This window comes from Spermophilus citellus, assembly GCF_964194105.1.
Source record: "Spermophilus citellus genome assembly, chromosome: 6".
Lineage (NCBI taxonomy): Eukaryota > Metazoa > Chordata > Mammalia > Rodentia > Sciuridae > Spermophilus > Spermophilus citellus.
The window spans coordinates 133,159,645-133,176,097 of record NC_138187.1 but is presented as its reverse complement, the minus strand read 5'-3'; the positions used below and the strand labels follow the sequence as shown (position 1 = coordinate 133,176,097).

The 16,453-nt window shown below is 49.4% G+C and overlaps 1 protein-coding gene across 1 annotated transcript; it reads right to left on the bottom strand.

The window, feature by feature from the left end:
• Positions 1 to 3,332: 3,332 nt before the first annotated feature.
• On the bottom strand, positions 3,333 to 14,528 carry FMOD (fibromodulin). The gene is made up of 3 exons (XM_081297012.1): positions 14,251 to 14,528; positions 10,571 to 11,562; positions 3,333 to 5,153 (listed from the first exon to the last, which is right to left on the bottom strand). Exons 2-3 carry the CDS (start codon positions 11,553 to 11,555, stop codon positions 5,002 to 5,004), a joined length of 1,137 nt encoding a protein of 378 aa, XP_081153138.1. The 5' UTR covers positions 11,556 to 11,562; positions 14,251 to 14,528; the 3' UTR covers positions 3,333 to 5,001.
• Positions 14,529 to 16,453: the final 1,925 nt, after the last annotated feature.

Genomic DNA, 16,453 nt, shown 5'->3' with positions numbered 1-16,453 from the left:
ATTCATTCTATACTAAATGCACCAACTACTCACACAGTATTTGGTTCAGGGACTGCATTTAGTAAAACTGTATTGAAGCTGGGTGCAGTGGTACACACCTGTAATTCCAGCAATTCAAGCTGGAGACTGAGGCAGGAGGATCGAAGGTTGAAAGCCAGCCTCAGCAACTTCGTTAGGTTCTAAGCAACTTAGCAAGACCATGTCTCAAAAAAAAAAAAAAAAAGCCGGGGGTGGGGGGAAGCTGGGGGGAAAATAAAGGTTGAGTTATGGAGCTATGCTCCCAAGGAAGAGAGCTCAAGAGTTGCCTTTCTTCTTGCCTTCCCTCTCTGATCCACATTGCTACTTGGGCTTAGAGAGGATCCATGAAGTTGGATGAGAAAATACATTTTTTTCATTCATTGAACTAAAATTTAGCATTCCCTTCAATTATGAACCACAACAGCATTAGTAGTACTTGCAGTTTTGAGATCCAAGACATCTTTTACATCATGCTGCCGTTATTAAAAACACCTCAAAATATAATTTGTACTGGTCAATACTTTGAAACGACTTTAGCTAATTAGACCTGTGGCTAGATCTTGTTACTTATTGCATTGGTAAAGAAATATATATTACTCTATCAAAAAAGTTTATGTATTTGGTATTTTGGTAACTGGTCCAATGTAACTGATTTTCTTTTAATCCTATGCATTTTACTTATGTGTTTAAAACATTCTGAGGCCCCTTTGCGGTAACTCATGCCTGTAAATTCAGCTACTGGGGAGATTGAGGCAGGAAGATTGCAAATTCGAGGCCAGCAACTTAGGGAGACCCCATCAAACCAAAGGGGCTGGGCTCGTGGCTCTGTGTTTAATGGCCCCTCGGTTCATTCCCAGGATTAAAAAACAAAAATATTCTTGAGAAGTCCATAGGCTTCACAGCCCTGTCACAGCAAGTCACAGCACACAGAGGAGACCAGTCCCCGGTCATAGGATGCCTCCTGGTGGGACTGGGGGCTGTTCAGAGTAGTTTGGGGAAAAGCCCACTTGGAAAGAGACCTTCAAAGGGTTGAGAAAAGACTCTGGATGGTGTGAGATGAGATGCTGCCCTCTAGTGGTCCAAAGGCGGAACTGTGAGACCGCCTGTGCAGCAGACCCTGGGTCGTGGGGCTGGGAAGGTGTCGGTAAAATTTCTCGGTACTTGGGTCTGAAATATGAGATCCCTGCTTATGTCTCCAGCTCACCATTTGAAACTCTCTCCCTCTACTCTGGTCCCAGCCGCTTTCCTTGTCTAGTGTGTCTGAAGCTTCCTTCTGCACTCAGGTGTTTGTCCCCTGTTCTCCCTGTCTGGTGGTGTCTCCCACCTCCTCATCTGGATGCCTACCTCCCTTCACGTCTCAGAGAGTCTAATCAGGTTCTCGGGAGTTCTTGGGCAGACCTGAGCTAATCTCCTTCCCAGACCTTTCTCAGTATGTGACACGTGATCCCCAGTGTGGGGTTTCTTTTCTTTTGTCCAATGTCCACCCCTGGGCTAGACTATAATCCCTCAGGGTCAGGGACTGTTTGCTTTGTTCTCTGTACTATTCTCCGTGCCTGCTCAGCGGCACTCAGTCAACACTTATTGATGAAGGGTGCATTTTATTTATTCATTTGGTTTTGCATTACTGGGGACTGAACCCAGGGGTGCTCCTACCCCTCAGCTACCTCCCCAGCCCTTTTCATTTTTTAAGACAGGGCTTCATTAAGTTGCTGAGTCTGGCTTTGATTTACAATCCTCTAGCCTCCTGAGATGCTGGGATTACAGGTTATTTTTTTTTATTTTAAGACAGGGTCTTGCTAAATTACTTAGGGCCTCACTGAGTTGCTGAGGCTGGCTTTGAACTTGTGATTCTCCTGCCTCAGCCTTCCAAATTGCTGGGATTAGAGGCATGTGCCACCTGGTGAGAAGGTCTCTTTTGATTTGCAACAGCCTATCTGCCCCTAAACCTCCTCTATGCCCTAGTAATCAGGTAATAGTAGGATCTTCACAGGTAGAAACTGTTTGACCACCCAGACCAACTGGGCAGACAGGTGGCTGGTGGTCAGAGCCTGTCCTTGATGCTTCCTTACTGGTGACCCCAGCATTTCTGTGCCTTGGTTCCTCATCTGTAAAGTGGTGGAAATAATAGTGCCTCTGGCACAGAGAGGTGAGGAGCACTAGATGAGGTGATGTAGGGAAAGCCTCTAGCACATATTATTGATTAAATGGCAGCGTAAAGACAAAGAGGTGCCCTAGTCTGAAGGACAGTAGGTAGACTCTTGTTTCTCTCTTATGAAGCCCTGGATTTGGAAATCAGGGAAGCTGCTAAGCCGCAAAACTGAAGACAGAGGATTCCTCCTCATAGTGTGGGTAGCCCCTCCTGTTCGTCTTGTCTCTTCCCCCACGTGGTCCCTTTCTGTAGGGGGCTCCAAGGTCCTCAGCTTTACTTACTGTCCTCTGAGACAGGCTGCAGTCATTGTTAGAGGTTCTCTCTGGTCATTCCACACACACACATTCCTGCCTAACTCTGGCTTCAGAAAATTACAGTCCAGTGGACTTCAGCTCAAGATGGAGTTGTGGCATTCAAATGTACTTGGCAAAGAATTTGGTATATATTAGTGCTTAGCAAATATGAATTATTTCTCTATTAGAAAATAATGAATTGTTGGGCTAGGATTGTGGCTCAGTGGTAGCGCACATGCCTTTCATGTGTGAGTCACTGGGTTCGATTCTCTGCACCACTTATAAATAAACAATATAAAGATCTATCAACAACTAAGGAAAAATATTAAAAAAAAAGAAAATAGTGAATTGTCCTGACAGTGAAATCCGAGTCTGCTCTCCTTACTTATATGATTTTTTTTTTTTAAGAGTCTAGCACAACAGCTGGCATCTAAAAGCCATTAAGAAAATATGCATTGAGAGGATGAAAGGTTTTGCTATGCTTGGCTGCCCTCAGTTCTGCAGAGTAGCCACTAGAGGGCAGCAGCAGTTAAGACAACAATACCCAGGACCACCAGATCTGGAATACTGGGTTGAAGGAGAAAAATGCTAAAATGACTAAAAAAAACTAACTTGCTTTTTAACTTTTGGGTACCAAAGGAAGGGGGATGTGTAGATAGTAGGGCTGAAGTTAGACTTAAAGAAGAACTTCCAGAATACAAAGTTTGTTAACTAGAGTTTTTTATACAGGCTATTTTTTTTTTAACCTTATCTGAATCTGCCCCAAACAGAACAGATAAAAAAGAGCTCATCCAGTCCAAGACCTATGTGACTCCACTAGGTTCCCCTAAGATAAACACTTAGTCTACCTCCAATGACTCCATCCTTGCAGATGCAATCGTAAAATAACTTTATTGGTCAGGTTGGTCACCACTCATGCTTTTCCTGTAACAAGGATCCTTTATAGGGACATGATGGTGTCCACATGCAGATGCTTTCTGGAGAGCCCTGGGGCAGGGGGCAGCCTTGTCCTCACATTAGAGATCCCTGGCTGAAATGAGCTGGTTTGGCTTTTGTGGATTTCAGGGTCTGGAGCTAAGAACATGGTCCAAGCATCCCCCTTCCCTTTCCAGGGAAGCAGCTCCCAAGCATACACAGAATCAGGGATGTAACAATATCTTAATGGGGGTCCGACTCAGGCTAATGCTTCTTAACTGGTATTTGCCTCTGGCTGCCCAAATGGCTGTATCCCAATGTGCCCTTAAAAGCAGGTGGGTGAGGCCCAAACAACGTGACCTTTCAGAGATGGGAAGAATTAATTGCTTTCCAGCCAAGCTGTGAAGCAACGGGCATCTTCTGTAATGAGGGCACAGCTCAGAGATGCGAAAGCAGAAGGGTTCGTGCCCAGCACGGGCCATGTTTGGAGGTAGCCCTGGGCTTCAGGGACCACACTGAGCATCTCCAGCAGTGCTGGTGCTTTTGACTCTGGCCTTGGGACAAATCAGTTAATACAGATCAACCACATCCTCCTGGCAGCAGGCAAGTCCAGGGTTGGTTGGAAGACTCCCATCAGTATATAAAACCTCCCTGCTTGGATCAAAGTAGAGCTCAGTTAGCTTTATGGAGCTTTGAAAACCACATGGCCTCCACCATTGAGGATAAATATCCAAGCAGGGATGCAGAGAGGGGGCCAGAATGAAAGTGCTGGGCCTGCCCCTCAGTTCAGCCAATTTGCAGTGCATTTGTCCCTGGTATGGATGATGATGATAATCATTCTGGCCTTTCCTCCTTTGAAATCTGATCTGACTTTAAAGAGCTGCTCAGCTGCTAAAATATAGCTCAGTACGTTTATCTAAGCCAGAGGTTTCTGTATCCCCTGGCATTAGGTCATGATGCTTTCATGATGGCAGTGACCTTGGTCTGGTGGCTTTCCAAAGGGTGAGGCTGGAAAGCATAGAAGTGACTCTCGGTATCCATTCAACCTCAGACAAGTGTGGCTCTCTCCACAGGTTGCTGGGCAGATGCCCACAAGCCCTGGAGTCTCCTGAGGCACAGAGGAGGCATCTGTGAAAGAGGGTGAGTGGATGAGGTGGAGTTTGGAGGGGGAGGCTGGGCAAGAGGTATATTTTGAGGAGCAATGAATGGGAGCCCCGAGTAACTGCGCAGCTGGCCTAAGCACATGCAGAGATCTGTCAAGTGCTGCTCCCAGAGAGTCAGACTGTTGGGCCCAAGTAACTTTTGAAGCTCCACAACATCAGGTCATCAGAGAGACTCAAGAGGAGTGAGACTATTTTGGGTTTGGAACTTCCAGGGACTACTCCCCCTGCTGCCCCTTTTGTCCCTAGAGTCCCGAAAGCTTCTACCTAGGTCCTCAGCAGAAGCCTGCCTGCCGCCTCCCCATCCCACTACCTGCTGCCTACAGGGAAGAAGACTAAAGAGGAGCCCGTGGACTTCTGTCACATGTTTGTCCCAGACCTTCCAGCAAAAGCCAAACCAAACCATCAAGCCAAATGCAGTGGGGGACGTGGGGACTGTACACCCAGGGCCCAGCGCGAGGGCCACTCAGATCTCGATGAGGCTGGCGAGGCGCAGGCAGAGCGGCGCGTCCACGGGCATCGCGCTGCGCTTGATCTCGTTGCCGTCCAGGCGCAGCACCTGCAGCTTGGAGAAGTTCATGACGTCCACCACGGTGCAGAAACTGCTGATGGAGAACTCTGGGGGAACAAGAGGGGTGGGGCAGCCCGGGTCAGGGACAGGATGTGCGGTGAGGTTAGATGGCTTCTTTGAAGCTACTCAGATAAGACTTCTGACGCAAGGGGTGGAACTTGGGGAGGGGGTGGGCGTTTCCCAGTCTTGGAGTCCTATCAACCTGCACCATTAGAGGACGGAACTAGGGACAGAGCTGGGGGCAGGGAGCTATGTCTGCTTCTGCAGCTCAGCCACCTACGACCCCCCACCCCCAACCCCCAGTCTGTACTTTTCAGGCCCTCTATGTCCTTGAGAGTTCTTCCTGACAGGGCTTTTTTTTTTTTCCCCCCCTCCTATCTGTAGGCAGCAGGGGGCAGCAAAGACCAAAGAAGTAGCCAAAGACCAGCTGCAGCCACTCTGAGGTTCCTGATGGCTTTTGGAGAGGGAGGGCTGTCCTGAATTGCTCTGAGAAGGAAGACTGAGGAAATGGAAGGACTTTAATCTTAAATAGCTCCTTCCACTTTGCAGATAAAGTGGCAGGAAATTAAAGAAATGAAATCCTGGGCTGAGAGACACGTGTCTGGTGCCAGAGCTTGGAGGAGGTCACTGCCAGAGGGTGAGCGAGGTTAAGGTTCAAGAGGGCGGTGAACTCCAGTGCGCCTGCTGCTGTGGACCTCAAAGTCAAAGCACCTGCCTCTGCGCTCACTAAGATTACAAGCCACCTCTTCTTTTCATCTTGAAAGTACCCTTTGTCAGGATTTACCCCCCCCAAAGCACGTAATAATTTTTTTTTTTTTGTTTGTACCAGGGATTGAGCCCAGGGGCACTTAACCACTGAGCCACTTCCCCAGGCCCTTTTTATATTTAGAGACAGGGTCTCACTGAATTGCCTAACCCCTTACTAAGTTGCTGAGGCTGGTTTTGAACTCATGATCCTCTTGCCTCAGCCTCCTGAGCCACTGGGATTACAGGCGTGCACCACTGTGCCTGGCGATAGTTCTGTTTATAACAATTCTTTCCACAACCTGGCTCCGGCTGTCCTCTGGTGGACAAGCTAGTTCTTCCTCAGGTTGTCCTGCTGGATGGATAGCCACTTCTGTCTCCAGTCTACTGAGCCAGTAACTCGAAAGGAACAAGGCAAGAACTCAGAACAGCTTCAGGGACAGCAGAAGTCCCTGGGAACGCAGCCAGCACCTCTAAGGGCCAACTTCAGTGTGGTGGGTGAGGGTCAGGAGACTGTTCTGTCCTCTGCAAAGGAGAATTGGGTGAAGTCACCCAAGGGGTCTGGGCAGGTGACATGGGCACAGACTGGGAGTCGGGGGCTTCCCTCAGCTTGCAAAGGTGTCAGGAGCCGCATGTCAATCTGGAGCCAGCAGAGGAGGAGCAGGAGAAAGGCTTTTTAATCCTCTTCCTCTGGGCAAACTTGGGGGCTCCTCTTGGAGGCTGTTTTGGGTGGGAAAGGAATATTTCAAGGAAGATGGTATGGTGACAGCAGGCTGAGGAGGAAAATGGGTCTTTCTTTCTTTTTTGGTATTGGGGATTGAACCCAGAGGTGATTTACTACTGAGTCACATCCCCGGCCCTTTTCATTCTTTATTTTCAGACAGGGACTCACTAAGTTACTTAGGGCCTTGCTAAATTGCTGAGGCTGGCCTTGAACTTGTGACCCTCTTGCCTCAGCCTCCTGAGTTGCTGGGATTATTGGTGTGTTTCACCAGTTTGGAAGAAAGCTTTTTTGTTTGTTTGTTTGTTTTTGAGACAGGGTCTCACTAAACTGCTTAGGGCCTTGCTCAATTGCTGAAGCTGGCCTTGAACTTGCAATCCTCCTGTCTCAGTTTTACAAGCTGCTGGGATTACAGAAGAAAAGTGTTTTTAAATGAGCACAATCAACTCTTCCTGGCCTTTGTTAAGAACTGACCAAGATGAGCTGGGAATTTGTACCAAATGAACTTGTACCACAAACATAAGACAGACAATCCAGGCCCAAAGAAAAATCAGATGCTGGGAACCATGGAGGAGACTAGGAAATACCCTTCCCAGAGGGGCAGGAGATCTGGAATACTTTTGGGATGTTTCATTTTTGGATGCAGGGAAGAGACTAAGGGGGAAAGCAGGCAGAGTCTGGGTTGCCCTTGGGTCTATGTTGTCTGTTTACAGGGGTGTGTGTGAGGGGGTGAACCCAGCTAAAACATCCCCTTCCAGTTCTATTTGTGTCTGAGCTGGTGGCTCAGTGATATTCTTTCCCAGCCTGGAGCCCTCAGACTGTCTGCTAAAATCCTGGATTCCATTTGTGGGTACATAAATACGGGACATACTTGTGGGAAGCTAGACACCCAGTATAATAGAGTCTCGCCACACTCTGGGCACTGGGAGCCCCCCTCTGTCTTCCCCAAGCCATGGATAGGACAGGGCTTCTGTGAGCAGGCCCTGGTAGACATTTTCCAGCTCAGATTAAATACTGACATAAGTCTTTCCAAATTCCTCCTGTACCCTCCCTGCTCCCCTGGTTCCCAAAGCTTCCGAAAAACATTTTGAGCTGTGTTTCCTTGCGGTTGCCAGGCTGGAAAAAGTGAGGGAGATACTGGTGGGAGGGAGTGGGGAGGGGAGGACCCTGTTTTATTCCCTGCAGCCTTTGAGTTCTTTAAACCCTCCCTCAGAGAGCTACTTTGATCTCACTGTCATCACCCCAAGTCCCTGGCTGGCTGTGCAGGGAGATATCCTTCATATTCCCCTAGGAGGGGGGGGGGCAGCTTGGGGACCTGGCTTCCTGTTCATGGTCTTGGGTCAGAGTGAGATTCCTCCCATTCTCATTCAAGGGTGCCTGGCTGGATGTCCTTTGATATTGAAGGTAGGAATTCAAGGTCCTACTCTATGCAATCTGGCTGATCTTGAGAGACGAGTTTCCTTCTCTGAGCCTCAGTTTCCCCATGTTTGCAATGCAAAAAGCAACAACAAAAACTGTACCTGTCAACTTCCAAGTAGCAAAAAGAAAAGCTAACAACAGTTACTATGTATTGGTTTAAATTATGTGCTAGGTTCTAGATCAAGCATTTTACATATATCAATTTACTAATTTAAGAAAGATGAGCCAAGTTTGGGTGTAGTGGTGCATACCTGTGATCCCAGCAACCTGGGAGTCTGAGGCAGGAAGATCATAAGTTCAAGGACAGTCTGAGCAATTTAGTGAGACCCTGTCTCAAAATAAAATTTAAAGAGGGGCTGAGGTTGGGTGTGGCACATGTCTGTAAGCCCAGGATCACAAGTTTGAGGCCAGCCTCTGCAATTTAGCAAGGCCCTATCTCAAAAAAAAAAAAAAAAAAAAAAAAAATTAAGGATTAGGCATGAGTCACTTTGTTTATAGGAACAACAGTAAACAATAACTAGTAAAGGAGAGGAAGCTCAAATTGCACAAAAAGAGACTTGGGATAAATGCTGAAAATTTTAGGTTGTCTAAAAGGAGAAATTACTTTCTTGTTTTGGGTAATGGAGATTGAACTCAGGGCCACTTAACCACTGAGCCACATCCCCACCCCATTTTAAATTTTTTATTTTGAGACAGAATCTCACTAAGTTGCTTAGGGCCTTGCTAAATTGCTGGGGCTGGCCTCAAACTTGCAATCCTCCTGCCTCAGCCTCCTGAGTCACTGGGACTACAGGCATGCGCCACGCCATGCCCAGCTGAATGAGGGGACTTGCTTGTAGGGCCTTAGGGACACTCATTAAGTAATTCTATTTTCTAACAAGTGTTGGGAGAGGCGGACCATCTTATATTTCAGTGGCAGATGTGATTCTGCATGAAGGCAGAGAGGTGACAGGATGCTGTGACAAAGTCTTCCCTACCCACCTTTCTCTAATTGTTGGTTAGGCACTAATTGCTTCTTTTCCAGGACAGCTGCTCTTTGATGTCACATTTTCAGTGTCAAACTTGGATGAAGTACAGCATACAGTGTGACATTGGTGATGTGACATCCTTCCTGGATCCAGAATGGGAGGCAGGTAAGGAGTAGCAACTGCTGGGGAGGATGTGAAGGCGGCAAAACTGCGCATGCGTACCTTCTAGATATGGTAAAAAACCCCGCCCTTGGTCAGAGCCGGGAATGTGGGTGCGGTAAGAAGCCCCCAGAGAAAGAGAGACCATTATTTTTCCCCCAAATAAAAACCAGTTTGGAATGTGCATGATGGTGTCTAGCACTTCAAACTAAAGGACCAGACAGACAGCTCTTCACTTTCTTTGCCTGCTGGGCTGCCACCTCCCTTACTGCCCTCGGAGGGAGGCGTCTCTCCCTGAGGACTGTCCAGCCCTTCACATCTCGCTGAATGATTGATCTGCAGGGGGAGAAAGGGGTGCGAGGGAGAGGCCCACTCTTCTCTCTCTGAACTTTGATGGTGCTGTTCTCTCTCAGCAGGCTCTACTTCAAAGCCCTCTGCCAGTGGTCATTAATGAGTCCCCCCTTTAGGAGAGTAGAGGGCTTTGCTGAGAGGGAGGGAGGTTAAATGCTGGCTCAGTACCTTCCAGCTGAGATGAAGACATCAGAGGCCCTGGGGTAATGTAAGCACTTTGGGAAAGGGAGGGAGATGGTAAGAGGAAGGGAGCCCAAAGGCAACTGGATAATTCAATCGGAAATGAATATTTTAGTTCTTGCAGGTAGAAAGGCAGCCTTTTTGCTGCCCTTAGGCATTTGCAGAGAAGTGTTTATAAACCAAGCACTGCCCTCTGCCCCCCAGGCTCTGCAGTGGTCAGCCTCATGTTATCCCAGGGAGGACCTCTGCCCTGCCACCAGGGGCTCCTTGGACTCCCGGAAGAACTGGCCAGAACAAGTGCCATATTCAGCTCTGTCCACCAGCTGTTAGATTTAAAAAACAAACACCAAAACAGAAGTCCCCGTCTATGGCGGCAACAGTGAGTCAAGGGGAAACACAGCCAGCCCTCTTCTGGTGGGAGAGACAGGCAGGCAACCCGGGTTCTTAGCAGCCAATTGCTCTCCCGAGGTGGACACTGGAAGTCAACCTTAGGTCTCCTTCTCTATGAACGGTTCCCCTCCCAACCTCTCCCAACTCATCTCTCACTGCTCCTGAATCTATGACCCTTTCCTTTCAGGAGGGCATTCCTGGCTGTCCCCTACAGATACCTGTTAAATGACTGGTACTGGTTCCTTCCCAGAATAGCTTTGTCCTGCTTTTCTCCAACATTTGCCCACAGACCTCTCCACCCCTAGCTGAAATGTGCCTCTCCTGGGAGGCCATCTTCTGCCCCACCTGCTCCCCACTGCAAGATCTTGGTGCTGTTGTTGAGGATGAGTGTACTATTTTGCAGGGCTATGACATGGTTTTCGGGTTGCTTCATTGGTTGGTTCCCCTGGGCCTATTTTATTTGCATGCCACAATCACTCAGAATAGGTCTTTCCAGTGAAGTGGCCGCACAGCCCCTCCCCCCAAGTCTCACCGTTGATCCTGTTGCCTTGGAGGTAGAGGTTCTCCAGGTTGGTGTTGACCGGGGGGATCTTCTGCAGCTGGTTGTAGGAGAGGTCGAGCTCTAGGAGGCTGCTGGAATTGAAGGTGTTGGTGGCCAGGCCATTGTTGGTGAGACTGTTGTGAGATAGCCGTACATACAGCAGCTTGGGTGATCCCCGGAAGTAGCTATCGGGGACAGTGAAGACGTTGTTGTGTTCCAGGTACAGCTGCTCGAGAGCTGAGGGCAGTCCATCGGGCACCCTCCGGAGGTGGTTGTAACTCAGGTCCAGCAAGATCAGGGACCGGAGACCCCGCATAGAACTGCCCACCTCCTGGATCTCGTTGTGTTGGAGGTACAAGGCCGTGAGGTTCTCCAGCCCCTCCAGAGCGTTGTTGGGGACCCGTGAGATCTGGTTGTGGTCAAGATGGAGCTCCCTCAGAGATCGAGGCAGCGGACCTGGCATCCGGGTCAGGTTGTTGTGATCCAGGTACAGCCTCTCCAGGTGCTTCAGCTTGGAGAACACCCTCTTGCCCACCTTATCACTGGTGATCTGGTTGCCATGGAGAGCAATCCAGAGCAGGCCAGTGGCGTTGTCAAAGACGCCTTCCTGGATGGAGGAGATCTGATTGTTCTGGAAGTAGACGTACTTCATGCGGGAGGGCACGAAGGGCAGGTACTTGAGGTTGCGGTTGTCACAGTACATGGCTGTGGGGAAGTTGGGGGGACAGTCGCATTCCTGGGGGCAGTCACGGGGGTCTGGTGGGGATGGAGAGCCATAGGCATAGGCTGGACCTTCCTCCACCCCGTAGGGGTAGGGGTAGGGGTCGGAGGGTTCGTAAGGGTAGGGTTCATAGGGGTCATAGTAGGTGGACTGCTGGCTGCGCAGGTACTGGAACCACCAGTGGGAGTCTTCATCATACTGAGCCCCGGAGAGCGAGCAGAGCCCTGCCAGCAGCAGGAGGGAGACCCACTGCATTTTGTCTCTGCGGGAAGGAAGAGAGAGAGCAAGCAGACTTCAGTAAGACCGAAGGGAGGCAGCGGGGCATGGCAGGCAAGCCACAGGCTCTGAGCTGTGCAGATGTGACCGCAGTGTCAAATGCCCTAGAGCAGGAGCCCTGCCCCTCCTAGGCCGGCTCTGTGCACTTGGTCCAGTTGAATCTGGTTGTCTAGGGTGAGCCAGGTGTATTGCTCCTGGTCATAGAGTTACAGAAACAGTCTTTGAGGTTAGAAGGAATGTGAATGGGGGCTGTATTTTTTTGGAGGGGCAGGTCTGCAGGGGCTTCTAGCACCATGAAGTTTCTGCTAGGGAATCTGGAAAGGCCCCAACATTCCATGTGTGTGGTGTGTGTGTGTGTGTGTGTGTAGGCATGTGCATACATGTGCAAATGCAGGGGGTCTGTACTCGTAGGCTGCTCTTCAGGCCTCAATCCAGTTTAGACTCTTTGGGGAAATAACATTTCCTAAGAGTCTAAGGAAAATGCCCCCTGGCTCTTTCCATTTCTCTAAGAAACCTCCAGAAGGGGCTGGCGACATCAAAGGGGAAGATCTGAACTATTTCTGGAAGATCTTTCAGTGTCTGGGACAGGCCAGGGGTTACTGGTCCTGAACATCTGGGGAGGAGTGTCGTCCCACTTCAGCCACCACAAGGCCTGGGCCACCTTCCAAAGTGCCATCGTCAGTCACAGTCTGCTGGGTGAGAAAACTCTCTCTGGTTAGCAGTTTGTGGCCACACATGTAACCTGGACTTCATTTAACAGTTACAAATCCTCTCCAGACTGGGGACACTAGCACTGGGTGTGGCACTTAGGAACGAATGCATGGGGTTGGAGTGAGTTGGCTTTTCTGTCCTCTGCGGTGTGGTACCTAGTGAAGTGTGAGCGCGCTTCATGGTCCACCGTGGGGATTATGCAGGAGTGGAATGAGGTCAACAGAAATGATTGAGGAACACTGGAAATTGGAGTATGGATCAGAGACGTGGGGTATGCCAAGGAAAAGTGACATAGGACAGGGTCTCCTATCCCAAGCTACTTGTTCCAGGTGATGACACCTAGTTTACAGGCTCTATATCCCCCTCTCCCCTGGTCTCTGCTGGGCAGCCTGTCGTCTTTGGGCTTGTGGGTGAGAACTGGGCAGATGTCGGGGGGGGGGAATGTAGGGTCTGGAGTCATCTAAGAGGGAAATTAAAGGTATGGACAATGAGGGACCAAGGGATAGCACATCAGGCCTGGGTGTGCCCAGCCCCAATTACCTACAGCTAGTGTCCTGCACAGCCCCTGTGGGCCATAGCACCTTCCAGAGTGTCACACTTGGACAGAGAAAGCTTAGAACCTTTCTTGACTTGGAAGAGACACATGTATCTCTCAAACCCACCTTGAGCCTTGCTGGGCTTAGCAAGTGTGGACAGGAGAGAGGAGTAGAGCCACCTACTGGCCATCGTTCCTCCCAGACCTCTCTGTTCCTGAGGCCTGCTTCATCCCTTCAGCTCCTGGGCCTCAGAGGAATGGGCACTCTGGCTCATCCCAAGGAAGCCGCAGGCTTCAAACAAAGAGCCACAGTGTTTCTGAGAAGTAGACCCAACTGCCCACTGCCTGGGCAGGCTGGCTGGTCCCTGGACCTGGCCCGGAGAGAAGACGGATGGAGCGGCCCACTGCCAAGAGCACATTTTTCCATGCACAGTTTTGGGCTGCCCCAAGACCAAGGTGGCTGTCTGGAGGGCTGGCACAGTGAGCCTCTGTCTCATTTCTCCTTCTTCCAGACTGGGCATCTTGGCAGATGAGAGCCACCTTCCTCTTCAAGACCCAGCTTTCCAGGGGCTGTGCATCGTGCCACTTTGGCCTTTCCTTAGAACCCCAGCTGTTGGAAGAGTTTGGAGGACCTTCTGCCTGTCCTCACCCCACCCCATCTCCCAGCGCTGCTGCTTCAGGTTTATACTCTCATGTTCTTTCTCACAATGCAGGAGACCCTCCTGTGCTCCGAGTTCATTGGGTACAGTTTCTAGCACTGACATTTTCTGAGTTGGGGGCAGCTGACTCAGGGGCTTCTGATGTTCTTCCATGTTTCCACCCTGGGGGAGCCTTTTCCCTCCTATCAGAGTTGAGGAAGTCAAACCAGAAGCCATGCCCTAACCTGGGGAGGTGGGGTCCACCTCACTCCATAGCTCCCTGGACATGGCCTGTTCTTAGTACTTCTCTTTATTCTCTCCCTTTCACCCTAGCAACACACACACACACACACACACACACACACACACACACACATATTCTCTCTCTCTCTCCACAAAATTTGTCCCCCTCCAACAGCATTTAGGTACCACAACCCCTCTCTAAGCGATGTTTCAGGAACACCCAGAGTCTACCCTCTCAAAGTGCCAAGTCCCAGAGTGGTAGAGTTTATGGAGCAGGGAAGTAGCTTCTGTGGACATCTGGTCCCTCACTTTTTCATGTCAGTGAGTTGGAGATCCTCCACACCCAGAAAGGGGGCTATAGGAAAAATGCAAAATGCAGGAGCCCGTCCCTCCTGTTCCTTTGCCCCTCTGCAGCATCCCTGGGGTCCTGGCCCAGGTGGAGTGGAGTGACTTCTCCCTGCCTACTTATCCCCACTCCTGTCTTTTTCTTTTATTTCTTTCATGAAATAACAACGGGAAAAACCCAAAGTAAAATGATTAAACTTACCTCGAGTTGAACCTTTCAGAGTGATCAAGTCTCTGTGTCTGGCTTCCTTGGGTTGGAGAAGGTGTGAGAGAGAGAGAGAGAGAGAGAGAGACAGGGTGGCTACTGAGAGTGTGCGCGTCTGAGCCAGGCCAGGGCCCGCCCCCACATTCCTAATCAAATATCATGGAGAGAGGGGCCGAGGAGCCCGGATTCTGGCTTTTTCAGCTCTGCTGCAGGGGCGGAGCTCACACTCGACCGCGGCAAAATCTTTCTGTCCGCCTGAGGCTATAAAAACCACCTCCTTTCCACTCACTTATCTTCCCTGAAGCATTGGCAGCCCTGGGTCTCCTTCTGCTGGATGAGTTAGTGGCGCCCTCAAAGTTATTTGCACAGTCTCTTATGAAGCGCCTGGATTTCTCATTAAGCCCACAAAGGCAGATGCAGGAGGGGGAAGGCCTGGCTTTGCAAAGAGGCATCTTAACTCTTTCAGCAGCCCGGGTCCCCCAGCCAGACAGTACTCGCCCTTCTTGGCTCAAGCGCACCCCCTGTAGGTCGGTGTTGGACTGGTGGACAAGAGAGTATGTGTGAGGACCGCGGCCTGGGGTCCACCCCTACCCCGGTAGTGGGACTTTGCTGAGCTGCACCCCTACCCCACTCCACCGTTGGAATAAATGGAAAAGCAGGGATTCCAACATTTGTCCATCACTAACTGTCTACCATGGTCACACACTTTTTCTCAATACTCACAATCGTTTTATGGGTAGTGACACTTCCAGGGGTGGTAGTGAGAAGAATCAGAGGCAGATGAGGCACCCCACCTGGCACCTAGCGGGGGCTCACTCTATGGTGGCGATTATGACTGCCATACCCATTTTAAAATGTAGAGCCAGGGGAAGATTGGGTGAGACAAGTGAGGAGCATCTACACACCATGAAGGGACTTATGGGCCATGAAGGGACTTATAGACCATGAAGAGGATCTAGTTTTATTCTGAATGTTTAAAACAACCTGTTTTAAGCAGGGGAAGCAATGGGATCTGGTTTGCATTTTTTTAAAAACCGGATTTAACCTAGGGGAGCTTAATAACTGAGGCATATCCTCAGCCCTTTTTAAATTTTGAGACAGGGCCTCACTAAGTTGCTAAGGTTGTCCTTGAACTTGAGATCCTCCTGCCTCAGCCTCCTAAGCCAGAGGGATTATAGGCATGTGCCACTGCATGGGGCAATTCCTTATTTTTAATATGAGTAACTGGATGGGTGATATAGTACCATTGTCTGACATGGAAAAGATGGGGAGAAGCAGAGTTGGGCAGAAAACCAAAGTTCTAGTTTAAATGTGCTAAGGTAGAGATGCCTGTTAGGCATTTCAATGGAGATGCATACGGGGAGCTGGATATATGAATCTGAACTTGGCATTGAGGCATTGACATCTGAGAACCATTAGAATTTGGATCACATAGAATCTTGGTACCTTAGATGACCCAGTGACCTAAGTGCTCCCCTCAATCCTCAACTAAACACCCTTTATTTAAATAACTACCAATTGAGATACCCTCAAGTGATTTAACTTTGAAGACTCCAGAAGGGTCAAGGTAGATGGTACTTTGGGTTGCTGTACTAGGTTTGAGTTGTTGATATGAATTAGACTTTCAGAAAGGTCCTGGCCAGGGACCCACTCTCATAAGGAGATAAGAAGAGTTTTCTGAAAGGATGAAACATAATAAATAAGGCTTTGGGCTGGGGATGTGGATCAAGCGGTAGCACGCTTGTCTGGCATGCGTGCGGCCTGGGTTCGATCCTCAGCACCACATACAAACAAAGATGTTGTGTCCACTGAAAACTAAAACAATAAATAAAAAATTCTCTCTCTCTTAAAAAAAAACACAAATAAATAAGGCTTTACTGACCACCTTCTGGAATCTGGGTGATTTACTTCATGTTTTCCCATATAGTGAACTCAGTAGTTATTTTGCATTGGAAATAGGGGCTCAGTGATATGAGGGTGAGGGGTAGAACAAGGATTTGATCCTTGGTCTGCATGACTCCAAAGTCCACACACTTTCCTATAACTCTAGACTACAAAGTGGGCAGGGTAGGGCGGGTGATGACCATCCTGCTATCAGGGGTAGAACTTCACTAAGATAACCCTCAACTAATGATTGTGGCTTGAGCTGCTTCAAGTGTGGGGAGTGTAAAGCTGAGAGGGGACTGGAATACAGGGATCC